This window comes from Penaeus monodon, chromosome 40, assembly GCF_015228065.2.
Source record: "Penaeus monodon isolate SGIC_2016 chromosome 40, NSTDA_Pmon_1, whole genome shotgun sequence".
Lineage (NCBI taxonomy): Eukaryota > Metazoa > Arthropoda > Malacostraca > Decapoda > Penaeidae > Penaeus > Penaeus monodon.
Genome location: NC_051425.1, coordinates 23,421,217 through 23,443,855, shown reverse-complemented (window position 1 = coordinate 23,443,855; position 22,639 = coordinate 23,421,217). Strand labels below are relative to the sequence as shown.

At 34.7% G+C, this 22,639-nt stretch overlaps 1 protein-coding gene across 1 annotated transcript in view; it reads right to left on the bottom strand.

The window, feature by feature from the left end:
• The window catches only part of LOC119598048 (integrin alpha-PS3-like), a 52,430-nt gene extending 31,511 nt beyond the window's left edge, over window positions 1-20,919 (bottom strand). Inside the window, exons 1-11 of the mRNA XM_037947687.1 lie at window positions 20,814-20,919; window positions 20,416-20,663; window positions 20,098-20,310; window positions 18,096-18,216; window positions 17,025-17,207; window positions 15,725-15,898; window positions 15,389-15,519; window positions 15,224-15,305; window positions 14,891-15,023; window positions 14,527-14,737; window positions 13,758-13,921 (exon numbers count right to left, since the gene is read on the bottom strand). Coding sequence (XP_037803615.1) covers window positions 13,758-13,921; window positions 14,527-14,737; window positions 14,891-15,023; window positions 15,224-15,305; window positions 15,389-15,519; window positions 15,725-15,898; window positions 17,025-17,207; window positions 18,096-18,216; window positions 20,098-20,310; window positions 20,416-20,663; window positions 20,814-20,850 — 1,697 coding nt within the window. The 5' untranslated portion in view covers window positions 20,851-20,919. The remainder of the gene's footprint in view (window positions 1-13,757; window positions 13,922-14,526; window positions 14,738-14,890; window positions 15,024-15,223; window positions 15,306-15,388; window positions 15,520-15,724; window positions 15,899-17,024; window positions 17,208-18,095; window positions 18,217-20,097; window positions 20,311-20,415; window positions 20,664-20,813) is intronic.
• Window positions 20,920-22,639: the final 1,720 nt, after the last annotated feature.

Here is a 22,639-nt window from a genome sequence, read left to right as displayed (position 1 = left end):
CTCTCCCTTGGGATTTAACGACTGCTGATTTATCACATATCAAGCCTTCTTGCCTATTTGAATAACAAGTCACTCTGTACCTTCAGGGTATAGTAGTCTCAAGAGGAATAGCACTCAAATAATATAGGTCATATTTTCTCCAAGATTTAATATTAAGTCGCGTATCCATTGTCTAACGTAACACGAAACGTCACACAGGTTCATTCGGTTCGTTTGCGGTAAACAAAGTGACGTTCAAAATGCGTCAGTATTACATTATTATTTTGTCGCGTTTCGCCATAAGAAGTGTAAAAAAGATATAATGAAAAAATATTTGTGAATGTTCAATATACATGGGCTAAGCAGCATTAGTAAAGGGGTATTTAGTTCGGTACTAATTTACCAGGGGTACCTGGTACGTTTCCTAACCCAATCACCGGATAGTTCTGTCCTGTAGGTTTTTGTGAATTTTGTTACATACAGATGGCTCCACATGTGCTAGCCTCCAGGAGTTCTATCAGTGGGCCCTACTGATGATCTTGCTTTCCCCATTCCTTGGAATTTGGCGGGAAAATGCGCGTTCTCCTTTTAATACAATTGATACAATACTGTATTATTGTTATTGGATGTTATGCATTATTAAAGTATATTAAAAATCTTGTTAACATTTAAGACAATGGAAAATAATGCAAATGTCCTTTCCAAAAGTCAGGGAAAAGGTGTAAACAGGGAGAAAGGTAGGACTAATAATTGACTCCTTTGTGACTAATACTTGTAGAGCCATCTATGTGTGAAGACAATAAATAAACCTGTGTTACAGTGGGCATGGCATGTATTCTTGCCAAACGTGCCGATTGGGCTAAGAAGCTAATGGAATTGCTTACATTCGAGATGGTCCGAGACACCGAGGCTCGTGGATGTTCCCGCGGTGATACAACCCTTGAATTAAAATTGTAGCACGGCCAGTGGGGTCTCCATGCTTTTGTTAACGGACGCATATCTATAAGCCTACTATATATTTTCATCAACGTAATAATAACAGTGAGGATGCTAATAGGGGATATATGTAGTGAAATGTAATGGCATTAAGGATATTTACAGATATATAACCATACATATTCGGTCATACACACATGCATGCATATACTTGTGTGAGTGTGTGTAACACATTCATACATACATATTCAGCCACGCACACATACATACACGCATTTGTATGCATGTTTATATATATATATATATATATATATATATATATATATATATATATATATATATATATATCAATAGACATCTATATGTATAAATATAAATGTATATATGTACATATATATATATATATATATATATATATATATATATATATATATATATAACTTATACATAACTATAACAGAATATATATATATACATATACATATAATATACATATATATATTACATATACTTATACATATACATATACATACACCAACACACACACACACACAGCCACACACACACACACACACACACACACACACACACACACACAAAACACACACACACACCAACCATATATTATACATATATATATTATAGATATATATATATATATATATATTTATTATAAGTATTTATTTATTATTTATTTAGAGAGATATATATATATATATACATATACATTATACATATGTGTGTGTATACACATAGAATATATATATATATATATATATATATTATATAGATATAATATAATATATATATATACATCTATATATATATATATATATATATATTATATAATATATATATATATATATACGATATTATATATATATATATATATTATATATTATATTATATGTGTTGTATTATTTATTTATAGTATATATGTGTGTGTGGTGGTGGTGTGTGTGTGTGTGTGTGGGTGTGGTCGTGCCGTGCGCAGTGCGCGTGCGCGTGCGTATGCGCGTGAGCGTGTGTGTGTCTGTGTCTGTGTAGATAGAGGTGTGTGTGTATACATATAGATATAGATAGATGTGTGTATACATATACATAAATACATATATATAGATAGATGTGTGTGTGTGTGTGTAGGTAGAGGTGTGTGTATATACATATAGATATAGATAGATAGATTATATATATAGATATATAGAATATAATATATGATATATAATATATATATATTATATATATATATATCATATATCATAATATATATATATATATATATAATATATATCTATATAATATATATGTGTGTGTGTGTGTGTGTGTGTGTGTGTGTGTGTGTGTGTGTGTGGGTGATGTAGAGGTAATATAATTATTAGATAATATATATATAATATATATATATATTCAATATTCATATAGGTATGATATATATATATTTATTCATAGAGATAATATATACATTGATCAATATATATGATAATATATATATATATATATATATATATATATATAATATATATATATAATATATGTGTGTGTGTGTGTGTGTGTGTGTGTGTGTGCGTGTGTGTGTGACTTCACTCCTACAACCTGAAAGTTAATCGTCCACGGGGAAAGGTTGAACAGCCTTCCAGGTGTCATTTCTGACATTCAATTAGACGACACCTGACACGCCATTTGCTCGCCTGAAGACAACCCAATCAAGTCGCTGGGATTCGAACTCCCAAGGCTTCGTTTCCAAGAGCTGATTGGTATATAAATAATTATTACTGTCAATAAAAAATCACTTCTAACTCTTGAAATTTATATGTGCAATACTTTGGTATTTTACTTTATCATTACCTTTATTTGATCGGTTTGTTACAGTTACAAAACTGGAAGATTTAGAAAAAAAAGTATAAGTACTGTAGAAAAATATACTGATTGGTTTAGTGTTTAAAAGTTGAATACTATCTTCTTGCAGTAGGATCTTGTTTTTTGTATTCATGACACACACGTGCCTTACAAAACACCATGATGGGTTTGTGATGTGTGTATTTAAAAAATATATTATATATATATACTATATATATATAAGTATATATATATATCTATGTGTGTGTGTGTGTGTGTGTGTTGTGTGTGTGTAGTGTAGTGGGATATGTGTGATTCAATAATAATATATATATATATATATAGATATTATATCTATATATATATATATATATACTATATAATATATATATGATATACGTAATATGTGTGTGTGGTGTGTGTGGAAATATGGGTGTGTATATATATATATATATATATATATAGATATATATATATATATATATATATATATATATATATATAAGGTGTCCAGGCCGCGCGGTGGCCGACTGGTAGAGCGTCGGAATCAAGACTGTCACGACGGCAATATGAATTCGAGGATTCGAGTCACCGACCGCCGCGTTGTTCCCTTGGCAAGGAACTTCATCTGATTGCCTACCTAGCCATGGGTGGCCAAGCCAGCCCAAGTTCAAGTGCTGTCCAAGCCCGGAGAAAATAGAGAGAATGATTACTAATAAGGTTACACCGGAACTCTCCGTGGAAAGGAACTGGGAACTCCTACCAGCCCCCCCCTACTACTCCAAGAGCATAATAAATGAAAACTACAATTAAGTATCATGCTGTGACCACGGCGGCTCAGACATGAACCTACCGTTAAAAGAAGAAGATATATAAGGTATGATTGAGAATGAATATTTTCACAATACAAGAGATGTATTTTAAATACATATTAAAGATATTCAGTTCTCATTCATACTTTTTATACAAGTCAATATGAATACAGTTATACAAAAAATATATATATATATTATATATATATTAGATATATATAATATATATATATATAATATATATTATATATATTTTTTTATTTTGGGTTAAATATATATGTTATATATATCTATTTATATGTGTATATATATGTATGTATGTGTATATATGTATGTACATAATATGTATGTATGTATATATATATGATATATACATATTATATATATTATATATATATATATATATATATATGTATATATAATATATATATGTTATATATATATATCTATATATCTATATATATATTATATATATATAGATTTATATATAATATATATATATATTATATATAATTATATATATAATATATCTGTGTGTGGTGTGTGTCGTGCGTGTGTGTGTGTTGTGTGTGTGTTTTTTTGCATTAGCACTGTATGTATATGTATATATAATTGTGTATATGTGTGTTTATAAATGATATAATTATATATTTAAGTAAATTATATACATCTACATACATGTATTATATATCTATAATCTATCTAGTAATATATACTATATATATTATAGATATATATATATATATATATATATATATATATTAAGATATCTTAGTAATATATATATTATATATTATATATATATTACATATATATACATATAAAGTACATAATACCACACACACACACACAAACACACACACATATATAATATATATATATATAATTATATAATAATATATATATATATATATACTATCTTATATATATGTGTGTGTTGTGTGTGTCTGTGTGTGTGTGTTTGTCCAAAATGGAATCTTGTAAATGGTAAGTAAGGTTTAAATTTAGGAAAGAAAAATCTCCTAGCGTCGATGAAACGTGAGGAATCGTCTTGTTTATTTCACCTATTTATTCACATCTCTCATATTAATATGAAGACCGATAGATTTTTTGGTCAGAGAAATAATCTGTTAATATCTGTAAGAAATGTCCCAGGGAGAATGAAGACTTGGTCACCGTGTCGCTTATCTCCTTGATTTCGTTTTGTTTCTTTTAAGGAATAAAATAATAGGTGTGTGTGTGGGTGGGTGGGTGTATTTGTGTGTACGTGTGTGTGTCAGTTCTGTGTCTCCTTGCCTGAGCTAGTATGTTGCTAAAGGAAAATATCTTTGTTGATTTAATGGAATAAAGTCAAATGAAGCCTGGTTGATATAAAATTAGTTGTCAATTATCAACCTCAATTTTCATTTATTTGCGTGCCTTGCAGTAGTCCAATTAACTGATAAGAAATGATCTAGTTATGAGGAAGATATACGGAAAAGGACAGTGGAAAAAGGCTTCAGAGTAGTCCCGAAATGAATTTATGAAAATGTGCAGAAAATATGTAAATGTCAACTTGAAAAAAAGATCGAAAACACAATTTTTATCTATTTTTCGTAATCCTCTGGTAATTATTTACATTCATTGATACCATGGAACGGAGTGCGTACATGTCTTAATTCAGTGGCTAGTTGAAAGTCATCAGTTCAATTTTTAAAAAATAGATTTTTTGATTGAACCTAAAAAGAATCTTTGATATTTTTAGGCATCACTGGATAAGATTGCAATTGATTTTTAAATAAACCCCAAAACAAAATTCGTACATAGTGATATCGGGTTCAAAGGACATCATGAGGAAATGGCCATAATATCAAGCTCAATATTTAGCGATCTTGTTGAGCTTTATGCCTGCACATGGTAACAGCAAATGGAATAATAGGGTTTTAGGTTAGTCCTCTATTCCTAACCAGGACAGCGTTTAACGGTACTGGGCGGCTACCTGAGCACGGTTGGCTTTCATTCTTCAAGTTCTTTCTCCTGCAGAAATCCAGGCTGTAAGAGAGAAGTTTGAGGAAGACTGCACCTGAATACGTACATTGGCCGACACAATCAATAATGTATGTCTGATAATTACAATAATGGCTTAAATAATCGCAGAATAATGACCTTGATGTACATCTTTTCCAAACATATCTCTTAGTATGAGACCATAGGCCCTCCTTTAAATACTCAAGTATTTCATAGGGACGTTTCACCTGCTATTCAGTAATTCGTTATAGTTTTGAAAACTGTATGTGAATGCAAAAAAATATTCATTATTGGAACGGAAATTGTGGAAAAGTAGATATTGTGAATTTTTCTCCGGACACCATCATCCCCTTGTGTAATTCACAGTCAGTTTTAGGAATTATTGGTTTGTATATATGTTTAATATGTCAAAGTATATTCACTATCCCACTCACCTTTGTAGGAGACCGTAGGTGAGGCAGAGAGAGGAGCAGGAGGCCACCCAGCAAGTCAGCAAGATGACCCACCAAGAAGGCCCTTTTCCAGGTGGGACTGTACAGGCCGCCACTAGGTCACACAACGAAAAATCTGTCTTCTAAGGAATTGGAAGATTTTGGTGGGGTCTTTCATAATGAAAATATATAATGCACTAAAAGCTAGCTCTTGAGGCTGTTATAGCTGGTAGTATCTGACCTGTTAGTGGCTTACATACTGACAACGAAATGTCAGTAGCTATCGACAGCGATAGAGAAAAAAATATACTATACTTATTGTTAATACATACAGTTATTTACAGCTAATTAAGTCTTACTACACGAGGGAAATTAGAATGAGAGAGAGATAAAAAAGACAGAATTTTTACCAACAAAATTCAGCTCAGGGATTAGGTGAGTAGATCTTTGACCTTATGAAACTCTCAAAACAGCTCCTCTTTTCACCGAGATGTGACGAGCTGCGAAGAAGATCACACAAAACATAATATATTCTACTTACAAACTGTATTGTCTTATATCTCTTCAGGTACAGAACCCATGAACACTCCGATTACTAACCTAGGACGGCGAGATTGAGCGACGCTTGACGGTGAACATCGGCAACACTACTCGAGGACGGCCACGACTTGATTAAGCATGAGAGCCGAAGCACAATCACCACTGGATTCGAACAGTCAGACGGATGGCTCCGGTGAAGTTCTTTGCTGTGATGCTGTGATAGGTTGTTGATAGTACTTATTAGTAAACCTTTTTTCCGAAAATTCAGAGTCACATATGATCTTGATTAGAACATAGGCCTCTGGAATGAGATGAAGCCCAAGACACAAACAAGAATCAACAAATTGATCAATACCCAGTCCCAAACTAAGATGTGGTAATGGTGAGTTAGCACATTAATTATGCAGTTCATACGCAATGGTTAATGATAAAGAATAACAGGATACAGGTAGATCAAACACAACTGATCATAATTAACCCTGAATGACGTTTCCCCACCCAGCGACTAAGTAGGCCCATCTCTTGAGCTCTGAATTACACCAAGAAACAAGCTCCTTGTATAAAATTGTTCGAACACGACGGATCGCGATGGATGCCTCTTCGCCCTCTACTGTCTGCATTTGTCAGACGACCCTGCTATCAACTAGCCCATAGAAGGGAAGTGCATAATGATACCAGGGAAATTGCGGGGTAATATATGAAGGAAAATAACTGTATTATAGAACAATAGATGCGAAGAGTTGACCCCACCAACCGCCCTGACGATTAAGTATCCTCCACGTATTCACAGAAGGATGGATTCTATGACAATGGAGACTATGCCAAGCACAATACATTGAGACAAGGTCTTACTTGTGTGGCACCAGCAAAACATCCCCACATTGAGTCATCTGACGGCCGTCTTGGTGGGTGGGGATGCATAGCACGGGAAGAAAGAACTGGAAACTCATAATGGCATTGTTTTGCCTATCTTATGATTGCAACATGAAACAGTTACATGAATTACATGTGACACTACAATGCCATCTTAGTGTCATATTTTCCGACACGGTATATGTGTTTCTTTTCCGTTCTGTTTTGCCGCCTCCTCTTAGGGTGGTGTATCCATTCAGTTCTTGGAAAAAACTACACCTTCTGATATGTCTTCCTAGAAGAAATGTGTTTTCAGTTGATTATGTTTTCCCTGTACTCCACCAAAATATATATGCACAGCTCTCCTGGATAAGGGGAATTTTAGGATAATTAATCTGCACATTCGTCTCCCTTGATCGGTCCTACGCCTATCTTGCGTATAAATACATGGAAGTATTCTGATATTCCAGTGCAAGGTTGGCTCTCCTAGGGGATTATTTAGTGATCTACACATATGCATATATTGTACATCCATTTCCCTTCATTAATTTACCTTTTTTTTGGAGGGGGGGAAGGCAACGTTAATGCCCCTACCTTATGATCGGGGACACGATTGTGGGGTCATGTAAGGAGGTATACGCGACTCATTCCTTGCGTATATGAGTAGTAGAGGGTGAGAGGCATCCGAATGAAATGGCAGTATTAGACTATTTACCCGCTGCATCTTGCCTCATCACTTCTAAACCACCACAGCTCTCTCCAACTCAGAACCAAGCCCAAAACGACCAAAGATGTAGCAGAAAATGGCCAACGAGTGCAAGGAAACTACGAGGCAACAGAAACACTCGAAAGCTAAGATAACGGCACGCAGTCTTGTCGGATTAGAATTTTAATTATAAGGTATATGTACGGACAAAGTGTCTAATTTTGATTTCGAAAATGCCACTGAAAATCAAGGAATCTTTGCACTGTGGGACTATATTCCCTATTCCACTACTTTAATAATTTATAATGATTAATCAAATTATGTATCAATAGAAAAAACATGACTTCTGTAAAGTAAGGCTAAAGTTATAGTTTCACATATTCGCAAACATTGAACAGTATAGACAATGACATAAAGCTGTCATCACAAAACTAAAATTCACCCAATTCCACCACCAGCATATGAAACGAAACCCAAAGTGACATCAAAAATAAAGCATAATGAAAAAAAGGGGAAAACACATTTTCGTCATCGCTTTCGAAAATCACTTACGTAGGAGTTCCCTGGTGTGCTTTTGTTAAAGTTTGGCGACCTAGCTGTCCGGGACGTTGGGACTTCTTTCTGCCCCTTCGTCGGTACAAATGAGCGCCCGTAAGAGAACAGTTAAAACTTCCGCTGTTGGAAGTTTGTCTGTAAATCTAGGGAGATTAAGTCAAAGATAACAGTGATGCACAAGGAACGTTACTGAGATTCGTACCCACGAAAAAAACTTTTCCGCACATTTATTTTTTTGAAAATACCATTCGAATCTGATAATTAAACTACGATACAATACTAACCCATCAACCATCATAAGTATTCATGGGCCGACATCACAATTTTATTATCCTTAACATTTTAGGATAATAGGATATTTCAAGTTCAGTATGGCATTTATTTGACTATGCGCATGCATGTCCACATTAAGTGCTATTTTAACTCAAGACCATGGACTGCTGAGAAAAATTTCATAAGACTTTCCTTGCGTTGTAAAAATTCACAGGAATATCCACAGTCAATCCACTTCGCCAAGAGGAGTTGGCCCCTCCTTTTCATCAGCTGATAGCAGATGATGCCATTTATGTATGGATGTATATCTACGCAGGCTGTATTTCCACATCTCTCTCTCGACTGCCTCTCCACCCCCCCCCCCCCCCCCCTTCTCTCTTGGATATATTATGTGCGTGTGTGTGTTTATAGTGTGTGTTTGTGTGTGTGTTGTATGTATGTGTATTGTGAGAGATTGCGTGTGTCTACATCTTATATCTATGTCTGTTGTCTGTTTATTATATTTATCTAATCCTTATCGAATCGAAAATCGTCTATTATTCTGTCTATCTATCTATCTATCTATTTCATCTAGATATATATTCCTCTATCTATATCTATCTGTTTATATAAAAAGAGAGATAGATTTCTACAGATACAGTATATATGTAGTCACAGATAAATGATATGTATATATGAATATATCGTATATTGCAGGGAATATTGTAGCGTTGTTGCTTCAAAAGTAATATACCAGAAATCAAACATTGGGTACTAAGATCCATAAAATGCAACAGAATTATGCTGCTATTGCCCAATATGCAAATCCGCGCAGGGCGATGTGGTGCGCGCGGATGTGCATACTAGCTACGATAGTGGGTGAGTCTATCGTAGATATGTTGGTGGGTGAGAAACACCAACGGTGATTACCTAACAACCATCCCCTTGAGAAGATTCATGAGTCAGACACCCTCGTATAAAGGGGACCAGTCAGCTCATGATGTCAACATGGCGCCAAGTAGTCGTGTAAAAACGGCCCGGTGATGGCATGAATATGAATATCTATATATATATATATATATATTAATATATATATATATATATATATATATATAATATATATACTATATATATATAATATATGGGCGCGGTGGCCCGAATGGTTAGAGCGTCGGACAAGGGAATGTCAACGACGGAACTGAGTTCGAGGGTGCGAGTCACGACGCGCGTTGTTTCCTTAAGTCAAGGTACAACTTCACCGATTGCCTACCTACGCCACTGGCGGACCAAGTCAGCCCAGTCAGTGCCGGGAAATAGAGATGGTGACTCGATAAAAACACCGGGCGGAGGCAATGGCCAAACACCGCTCTAAATTGCCAATGAAATAAATCATGGAAAGCCACATGATCGTAAAGGCTGCGGGGGTCGAATGGTTAGAGCGTCGGACTCAAGGAATATCACGACGGCAATTCTGACGTTCGAGGTTCGAAGTCACCGGACCGCCGCGTTGTTTCCCTGGGCAAAGGAACTTCACCTCGATTGCCTGCCTAGCCACCGGGTGAAAGCCAGCTCAAAGTCTAGTGCTGTCCCAAGCCGGATACAATAGAGAGAATGTTACCAAAAAGGTAACACCGGCACTCTCCGTGGAAGGAAAGGAACTGGGGACCCTACCACGTACTCCACTCCAAGAGCATCACAACGGGAAAAACTTGCAATTGAGTATCATGCTGTGACCACGGACGGCTCAGGACAGGAACTACGGTAAAACTGGAGGATTAGAATATATATATATATAATATATATAGTATATAATATATATATTTATTATATATAGATATATCTACATTATAGATATAGATAGAGAGAGACTATATATATATACTAGAGAGACAGATATATAGATAGAGATATATCTATATGATATATCTATACATATACTAAGGAGATAGATATCTATATATATATATATATAATATAGATAGATACATATGTAGGAGATATTATATAGAGAGATAATATAGATAAAACATACCCTATATATATAACAAAGCAGATAGATAGGTATAGTATATATCTATATATATACAATAGATAGAGATTATAAGAGATATATCTATATAATATAAGATAGAGATATACCTATAGTAAGATACAAAGATAGAGAATATGGAGTATGAGATATAGGGAAAGCTGATATAGAGATATAGAGAGAGATTAGAGATTAATATCAAGTATAGATGTATATATCGAGTATATAGATAGAGAGATATATATATATATATCTATATATAGAGAGATGAGATATTAGAGATAGATATAGGAGATAAGATAGAGAGATATATATAGATATAGAGATGTATATATAAGAGATATAATATATCTAGATATCTATATATATATCTATATATTATATATGTATATATATATATATATATTATAGAGAGAGATTAGATAGAGAGTATAGATATATGAGATAGAGAGGGATAGAGATTATATATATAGTATATAGATATTATATAGATATATATATATATAATATGGTATATATCTAGATATGTATATGATATCTATAGGTATATATATGAAGATATAGATATATGAGAGATAGAGAGAGATGATATAGAATTGATAGAAGGGAGAGATATTCTATATATATATATATATAGAGAGATATAATATGTAATATATAGAGATATATATATATAGGTATATATATGATATCGATATATATAGATAAGATGAGAGAGAAGAATAGAGAGAGTATAGAGGGAGATAGCGACGAGAGATAGTATATATAGGTATATATTAGATATATATATATACATAGAGATATTATATATGTGAGATATACCTATATGTATTATAAGATATATAGGTAGATAGGATACTATAGGATACAGATAGATAGATAGTATATATGGATAGAGAGACACTAGAGAGAGAGAGATAGATATAGCTAGATAGCTACAGAGATATAGTATATATAGAACAGTATATAGAGAGAGTGATAGATTACATAGATGAAGAGAGAGAGTATGTAGAAGAGAGACAAAGAGAGAGATAGAGAGATAGAGAGAGAGATAGATATATAGATATATATATAGAGAGACATTATATAGAGACTATATATAGATATAAGAGATAGATAGATATATAGATATACATAGCTATAGAGGGATATATATATTAGAGAGAGAGAGATATGAACATATAGATATATTAGAGAGAGACAAATATATATATATATATCTATATAGAGAATATATATTTATATCGATATAATATATCTAGATAGATATGATATATACATATATATAGAGAGAGGTAGATTATTGAAACAAGTTTGTGGGGAAATAGATAGATAGTAGAGATATATAGAGATAATATTATATATAGAGATAGAGATATGTATAGATAGCTAGAGCTATAGAGATAGATAACTATATATATATACATATATAAGAGATTACAGAGAGAGAATAGATATAGATAGAGAGAAGATATATACATAATATATTATATATATATGTATATATATATATCTATATATATATCATATAATATATATATACTATATATATAATATATATGTATAGATACATATATTAATATATATATTTTATATATATATATAATATATATATATATCTATATCTATATATATATAAGATCTATATATCTATATCTATGGTATATATATCTATATCGCGTGTGTGTGTGTGTGTGTAATCTGCATCTTACATATACACCTATATCTATATAACTATGCCTTTTGATATGACCTGTCTCCTGTCTGTCTATCTACCTATGTTGTTTATTTATTTGGTCTACTATGTACTTAATCAATCCCTCTCTCTCTCCCTCTCTCTCTCTCTCCTCTTCTCCTCTTCTCTCTTCTCTTATATATATATCTATATATAATATTATATATATATATATATATATATATAAATTTATATATACATATATATATATATAGATACAATAGAATATATATAGCGATATATATATATATAATGTGTGTGTGTATGTGTGTGTGTCTGTGTCTGTGTCTGTGTCTGTGTCTGTCTATATCTATCTATCTATATATTTGTATATATATATAGATACACACTGATGGTTGTAAAGATTTTAGATAGATAGTTAAAAGATAGATAGATATACAGATTAACAGACAGGTTAGGTTGATTTAGACAGATGAAACATATTATATATATAGATATAGATATATATATATATATATATATATATATATATATTATATATATATATATATAAAACTCATAGACAGAAAGATAGACAGATAAATGATAGATAATCAGGTAGATAGATAAGTAGATACAGCCATACCAAAAATAACTGCGAGAATTTCGGTGTTACGGTCGTGTTAATTTGGTCCCCGAGGCGTTGGTACATAATCTGCTCTTCTCTGGAATAACTGTAAGGGAATATTCCTGTGATTCATATATTTGCTCATATTTGTGTGCTTATATATGGCTTATATATGCCTCAGTTTGAATTTCGTGTGTGTGTGCGTGCGTGTGTGTGTCTGTGTGTGTGTGTGTCTGTGTGTGAATCTAAATGCAAGTGTGTGCTGGAACATACAGTTTTACATACAAATATACCATATAGTTTTGCACCGATATTCGTCACCTAACAGAAATAGATAACAACTGTAGTGCAATAACAATTAAGAAATCTAAAAAAAAAATCTATTACTTTACAAGCCTAATTCTATCACGAAATACATATATCTGTTTTACTCCATCATACAGCCATTATTGGACAGAATGTTTTCAGTTCATGGCAAACGACACGAAATGAGTACATAAAACTCCGACTGAAACATACCCATAAAGCTCAAGAGAAGCCCTGGCGCCCATGTGCAGGTTATGAACTATGACATTATCCTGAGGGCGTGTCTCCGTGCCCTCGCCTGCCACTTCCACTCTGAAGGGGCTGTTTGTAGCTCGATCGTCCAGTTGGCTCGTGTCTAGAGTGACATTTACTTCATCCTGAAGAATCAACTTCCTTATTGTTTACTGTGTGGCACTTGGGAAAGTGCAATCTGGGTCTCATGTTCGAGTTAAAAATGATCGAAACGAAGGGGTGAATTTAAAAATTTAAAGGCATTGTTGTGCATTTACATTCTCCTTTGTAGTTAACAGTGACGTGGAAATGCCAAGGAAGCACTAAGAGGATATAAAATTCGGGTACATGAACTGTGGAAGAAGCGCTAATATCACACATGCGGAAGCTTACTTTGTTAAATTCTCTTTATTTGCTCGTCGAACACTTGCATGCGACTTTCCATGGAGATGTTTTTGCGTATGTAAATATTAAGCATACAGACAAGGAATATGTAGCTTATAAGAAATATATATTATATATATATATATATATATATATATATATATATATATATATATATATAATATATATGGATTTCATTAGAAACATTCATGATAAGATGCCATTAGGAAAATGCGTTTCTGCATACCATTCCTCGCCTCATCATGAGAAAGATTCCATGGTGCTCTCTAAACCTAAACACTGAGAGAGAAAACAGTTGCAAAACTGACGCACTTGAATTATTATTGATTTCCAAAAGTTATCTTACCTTCTCGCCAGGCATAATTGGGTTCCTGAGATGACATACGAGGAGGGACCTGTCTGCTGAAGGGAAGTCACAGCTGTGTGTGCTGGGGAGTAGCAGGGCGAGGGGAGGGTCTGCTCTGACTGTAACGCTGGGGAGGAAGGCAGGTTCTCCTTTGTTGGACACACTTACTGTCACGGAGGGTTTGTCTTCGCTACCAATCACAGATGCCGTCCTGGGGAATGGACATTTTATGGGACGATGTTGGAGGTAAAAGTATGCTGATTCTGGATACCTGACTCTCTCGGTAAAGTGAAGTTATTAGTTGTGCAGCAACGTGCCTAAGAGGTCTTTTGGTCTGACAAGCTAATGAAAAGACGAGACTCACTCTTGGTTGGAAGATGTGGCTTTAACTCCTAGATCCACACGGCAGGTTTTGTCGCCGTCCTTCTCGCAGCCTGTAATTATGCCCACCTGTCTTATCACTGTGGTAGGCTGACTGGGATCCATCACCGGTTGTGCTGATTAGAAAGGAATTAAGGAGGAAATAAATGGAAAGATCCAAGAACTGTAAACAGTAGACCAAAAAGAGCAAAATTTAACAATGCCAAAATAAGACCGTCCAGCAAAGTCTTTCGACTAAAACATACTCCAGGTATTTATCTGTAATGTCAAGGTTCAGACAAGAATACTTACAGATGAAGGAAGAAGATACACTTACAAAGAAGATTAGTAGACTGGGAATGGTCCAGCTCCCACTCAGCTCTCACCAAAATTGGTTGCCGTGCGTCAATCTTATCCGCCTGAGTGGAAGTGCATTAAATGTGTTAGATATTAGATGAATACTGGCTTAATAGCATTGTAAATAAACAGATGAATTACTTGCCTTCAGTGTAATCAAGTAGTCTTTGCACTTTTGGTCTTTTAGCCTGAATTCCTTGATGTTGGAGTTGGTGTCTGGGAAGGAGGCTCGCGGAGACATGAACTGGTAGTCTAAAGTGATGTTACCTTTGATACCTGAGGACATGGATTCGTTAGGCTACCTGTAAGAGAGAGGGAGAGAGAGGAACAGCAAACCAAAAAGGATAAAAAAAAAACAGAAAGGAAAACAAATGAGAGAGGGGGAAGTGAACAACCAACAAACGGAACAATAAAAAAAGAAAAGAAAATCATATATTTCACAACGAGGAGGAACGGGGAGAAAGGCCACTCTCACTCTCACCGACTTCTAAATCGTCCATGAAACTAATGTAGCTGAAACAGACACGCAATTCGAGCGAAGTATCAGTGAGAGCTACTCTTAATGGCATCGAGGTTAAGTTAGCTGAGACATCCACCACCGGTCGACTTTTCAAAACTGCTGCATGGCCCGAGAGGAAGCTGCCGATGGCCAAGTCTGGAGAGGCGGGAAAAAGAGTGCAGTTATTATCGCACTGTAAATAATAGTCATTGTTATTGATATTTATCTTATTATCATCATTATTTTTATTATTATTGTTATCATTGTTATGATCGTTATTATCACTATCATTATCGTTATCACCATCATTATCGTTATCGCTATCACCATTATTATTATATTACCAGTATCAACATCATCATCTCATTCATTAGCCATTAGTAATAACTAACAATTTACTTTCATATCTCCTTTCCCAATGAAAACGTAACCCCGTGTGTGTGTGTGTGTGTGTGTGTGTGTGGTGTGTGTGTGTGTGTGTGTGTGTGTAAGATAAAAGGAAGACATCAAAGGGCCTCCTCCTAAGCAGTAGAATAAGCAAAAATGACAATAAAAATTGGATAATAGAAAAAATAATATGAATAAATAAAAAATACAAAAGGACAACTGATAATTTTTATAAATCCTATGCCAATCAACACCCGATAGAACACGTGTACAAATTAATCTAATATTACGGCAAAAGGGCCTAAAGTAAACAATGTAGTGGATAAAACGATAATACTTGCAACGGAAATCTGCTGGTACCCATCCCCCTAACTTTAGTCCTCAGTCTTCCTTAGTTTCTTCATGCCCTCTTACTCTGTTGCCTTAGATTTCTTCCAGTCTAGCTCTACAGTCTAACTTCTTTAGCTTAACTTAACCCTCTCCATAGTTTCTCACAGACGCAGGCACGTACGCGGTCTGATCCAGCGCGGCCAGGAAGCATCCCAACCCCCCTGGGGGGTCTGCGGTACCGCCATTGCTATGGTGCATTATGTGTGGATGTAATTTTAAAATGTCGAAACGCGTCAGTTTCTGTTGTTGTTGTTTCTAATTCCCTACATTTCTAATTTGTCTGAGGAATAATGTAATTGATGACAATAAAAGTAATGATGATAATGACGCCAGTAATGAAATAGTATTTTCAACTTAATTTATCCAAACTGGTTCTGGAATACCGGTATGTAATAAGGCACGTTTTTTTTTTTTTTTTTTTTTTTTTTTTTTTTTTTTTTTTTTAATACTGGTCACATCTCGGCTTCTCAGTCTTACACATCACTCTCGCGTTGAAAGTACATACCAGGATACCTGTTGCCGTCGATATCGATGCCTCTGGAGATGGACATGCCAAAACCCGAGAAAGGTGCAGAGAAGTGCTGCGGCAGGAGATGCTGGGAAAAACTCGTCCTCAGACCTTGTGAGGAACCAAGGTAAATGTATACAGCTCCGTGGCCGTCTTCCCAAGGGGCACCCACTGCTATGTCTAGAAAGGAAGGAAGGAATTCGTTATTATATTATTACAGTCTGGAAAAAGTGCATCCAAGAAAGACTCTACTGGCCTGGCATGTAAAATGACCACCAAAGGAACAGAAAAAAACATAATGAATAGCTTGTTGACGCGAACAACCTGTGCGACCTTCTTCAGATAGTCATTTCTGAAAGGTATGGACGTAGTTAAGAAAGAGTGGTCTGACATTTATGACATATTAAAGAGAGAAAAAAGACATGGACGATCTAAAGGTAATATAGAGTCTAAGAATGTTGCCGCGATGTGTTAACAAGGTAACGGCCCGATTTGCTGATTTTCATAGTTCCGTACTAAACGCGATATTAATGTACTTTATCGTCTCCGTCTCTCTGACTGAAGTCCTTTCCTGACATATCTGTAAGTAGTGCTTTGTATTATAAATGAGAATATACCATCACTAGTTGGGATTCAATAGGATAAGGGTGAGAATAGCTTGTGTTCCTTCAGAATTCTGAAATTTAAACTTGTCAAAACCGAAATGTTCTCTCTCTCTCTCTCTCTCTCTCTCTCTCTCTCTCTCTCTCTCTCTCTCTCTCTCTCTCTCTCTCTCTCTCTCTCTCTCTCTCACTACATGTACCTGCATTTGTCTATATCCATCTGTCAACTTTAGCCCATCTAAATACCCTTTCCATCCCTTTCCATCTATCCAGCTCAATTTCACTCTCACTCTAGATCTGCCAGTAGACATCAAAACAATTTACATACTATTACATTCAAGAAGCGCCTATAATAAGTTGCAAACCCACAAAGCGCTCTCTAAATTCTCCGTGTCACTTCCGCATAGAAATTGAACAACGAAAGTTTTTATTCCATGACATTTCCGTAAAGCCTTTTGAAACTTACCCTGGAATCCATCTTGGTTAAGGTCTCCACATGCAGCCAGAGTGGTGCCAAATCTCGCCTCGGCTTTGGCACTTCCGTGGTAATGTCTGTCTGATAATTCCATTGTGGCTTGGCCTTGTTGCTGTAGAAGAGTTTGTCATTATTCCTATTATAATGGCACAGTCGATGAGTTATTCATCATAATAATCATTGCATGAAAACTTTATGAAAATAATCATTCATTTATTTTCCTTGTCACGATGGAAAAGAGGAATATAGACTGTGACTGTTATATTCTGATGTCCTTGTATAGAGGTGCAGTATGTCGGAAATCTATTTTCCCCTTTTTACATGGCCCATGCACCTCATCTTGATTATGCTTACATTGTCACTCTGCAAGATCTTGAGCCAGTCTGGAACAGCCTACTTTAGGTATTGCATTTGATTTCTTTCCCAATAGCCATGCCTTCGAAAAATCTATGGTCTCAGTTCCATGCCTTTCACAAGAGATCGTGGCATTTAAGATAGAGAATGTTTCAGAAGGATCTCCCTTGGCTGTGGAGGAGAATCTTTGCCTTCAATCTTTACTGATATCCATCCATGTTTCTCAAGTCCTCGCACACCACATGCAGGACCATAACTGTCTTGAACTTATCCAGATGAGAACTTAATCTGATTTCTGAGGCCAGTTTTTCATGGTTCTTAAAACATTCAGTAGTTCGTCGGGTGACCTAAGATACCCCTTTCTTTGCCCATCCCATTGGAACTGTACTCTACCGAATCATTTTTATTCATTCAATAAAACCTTTTTTTTCTGAAACAACATTTTTGCGTCTTCGGACATATTTATATAATATGCTTTAGCATTCTCCTTGTCATACCTTTAGGAGAGTTCCTCAGTCCCCAAGTTTCTGGTTCAGCCTTTTGGTCTAAACCACTCATAGAAGCTTCATGCTTACTCATCGCAGAGGAGGGGTTGTTGATGCTTGCTACTACTGCAGGAGATGTATGAATGAGAATGAATGACTTCACAGTACAAGAGTTATTCATTCTCATACACAACTTATTATACACTGTTCATCTTCGCTACTACTCTATGAATAAGTATCCAGAAGACAGGCTGCGATCTGCTGGTCCCGTTTCATTATTATAATTAGTGGCAAAAACAGGACGCATGTTCTCAATGCTGTCTTGTAACTGTTCTGATTTTTAAATGCCGTATATTGCAGATGCTTAGGACCTTGATTATCACCGGTATAGGAGTTACTAAACTGTTCAGCAACATTACATTTTCCATGGGGCCCTTCTTTTCCAAGAGTTAGATACAAATTATGTTCTACCTCCTTCCTCTCAGGCCACATAGTTCAATGAAGCTCTGATTTTCCTTCAATCGACCATCAGGTGGGAGATCGAAACTCGCAGACGGATGGACTCTTTCTTCGCAACGGTTCCACTCCCTATTTCCGCTTCCAAAGTGTCCTTTAAAGAGAGTCATTCCTAGATCACTCAAAAGAGTCTGATCTTTCTCCCATAAGTACTGTGAAGGGGAATCTTTCCCAAACAACATGCAATGCTCTTGTGTCTGGTCTCGAAGTATTCTGGTCATTGGTACCAATCTTGCTTCAGACATCTCTTTGTGAAGAGAGTTTTTCATCTTTTTCATTTTCTTCTAATCCGCTCTTCTTATTCATTGTAGGCTCCTGGTTGTCTGGTTGCCTCTTCCATATTTTTCTATATGGAAGCTGTGGAGGATCGTGCATGTGTGGATAACCAAGACCGTGCCGTGACCGGAACGGGAGCGGACCGTGATTAGACCGTTCCTTTAGTGTAAATAGGGCAGCAAATGGAGTCACATCTCGTCGCCCTCGCCAAATCTTTATGCCTTGTTGTTTACTTTCTGTATTTGCTCCAATGTACATCATGATCAGACGGCTTAACAAAAAAAAAAATTCACTCTAATGTATCATTATAATTAGCAGCTGCCTCCCGGACATCCCCAACTCTAAACCAATACAATACTTACACTTGTGGTTTTATACACCACGACCTTCCCCATATCAAAAGCGTCGGGCATGGAGTACATGGGCGCACCAACCACCAGGTCACTAAATCCATCACCATTGATGTCGGCAGCCACAAGCGATGCCCCAAAGTTCTCTCCAATCTGCGCGCCGTCCCACTTATAGATTTCTTTCATTTTCATATCTTCACTTTGAGGAAAATCAAATAAAATCACCTGGAATAAAGATGTAACAACGGTCTTCATATATAGCATATCTATTCCTTTATAATGCTCATTGTCCGAACAGATATCACCATATGGAGAACCATGATGCGTTACCCTCCCGAGAGAGTTGGCTCCACGAGTGGCTCCTGCTGCGTAGAGAATTTTATTGGGTGACAGGAAGTTGCCGGACGCCACAGAGTAGCCCAAAAGATCACTTTCCTCTATGGACGTGTTGTTTGCATTCATCACGAACTCTGATGAAAACATAGAACGTTCTGATACAATTGTCTGACGACGACGACGACGTCGGGAAGAATCGATAGAGAATACATTCGTTATGTCCTTGAACCGGATGACTGTTCCTGGAAAACCAAATTCACACAAGGTTGAATTAATCTTTGTACCTATTTTTCATATATAAAAAAAGTAAACGTAAATCTATATAATGTAACCAAGGATCATATATACACACAGAGCTCCCACTAACACCGTAGCAGAACCCATATCCTCACCTCGCCAGAGCAAGACCCCGGGAGCACCCACTATCATCTCCCTCGGGTCTTCTGGGAAGTGAATGGACAGTCCGGCACCTCCATTGGAGTAGTACGACTGCTTGCCTGAAATGGAAGCAGGATTTTATCATAAATAAAGATCTGAACAAAGAATTGCCAGGTGGTGATGCTGTGATATCTCTTCATTATCTTAAAATATGGTTCATTTGTTCATTCTCCATCTGCAATAAACAGATTGAACAACAACAGCAAAGTTTGAAAATAAACTTTCTGACATTTTTAACATATATGTGTCTGTATACTCATACACACATACACACACACACACCACACAACACACACACACCACACACACCCACACACACACACCAATTATATATATATATATATTATTATATATATTTTAATATATATATATTATATATATATATATAAAATTATTTTTATATAAAATATATATATACCCAAATTTTATATTTGCAAATATATGCAAATACATAATATAATATATATATTATATTTTTAATATATAATATATATATATTTTATAATATTTTAATATATATGAAATATATATAATTATATATATATTAAAAATTATAAAATATATATTATTTTAAAATTTTATACATGCATATTTTTATGGGGTGTTTTGTGGGGTGTGTGTGTGTGTGGGGTGTGTGTGTGGGGTGTGTGTGTGTGTGTTTTGTTGTGTGTGTGTGTGTGGGGTGGTGTGTTTTTATATATATAGATAAATATATATAATAATTTTATATAAATATATTATATATATATAATAATTTAAAATCATACTTTTATATTATATTTTATATTATATATTATATATATATATATTATATATATTATATTACATTATATTTTTTATACTATTTTATATATATATATATAAATAAAATTTTAATATATTTTTATATACCCAACTATATTTTAATATATTTTTTTATTTTAATATATTATTTTTAAAATTATATATATTTTTATTTTTATTTTAATTAATTTTATAAAAATTTTACTTTTTATCTTTTCCCCTGGGGTGTTTGTGTGAAACATATATATTTAATATGTACAATATTATAATAATTTAATATATATATATTAATTTTATCTATTTAAATTTTAAATATATAATATAAAAATTAAAAAAAGGGCCCTTCATAATTTAAAATGGGCGCGAATAGTAAAAAATGTGGAAGTTTTAAATAAGAAAAATTTGGCAGCGACCTTAAATGGTCGGGGCCAAAATTAATTACACCTCAGAAGGGGAAAAGGTGTAAACTCATAAAAAAACCACACCCAAAATTGCTAACTTGAACCCAGAGCGCAAAATTTTCCCTTTAAACCAAAACAGTATTCATTTCTCAGCAAACAAAGTCTCGACATTGACCAAATCAAAAACCCGTTCAATGAACCCAAAAAGGAATCTGCACTAGAATTTGGGCCCTTTAAGAACGTCAAGCAAAGCCCCAGGAAGTTCTCGTAGAAAAAAAACGGCTTATGAAAAAAACGTAGGGCCCAAAAAATAGGGGGGGGGGGGGCCCAATCGGGGACAAGATAAAATTTGCCGAACTAAAAAAAGACTATAAATAAAAAGAAAAGGGAAATTTAGGGAAAATTTTAAAATACTAAAAAATAAAAAATGAACAGGAATCGGGTACTAGCAAAAAAACATTTAAAAAGGAGACCCCGGTATAGGGAGAAATAAATTGTATGCAATAAAAAAACCAGAGGAAAGTAACATAAAATAAGAAGGGAAATCAAAAAAATGTGGGGACTTTTACGGGGATCTAAAACACTCAAATGAACGC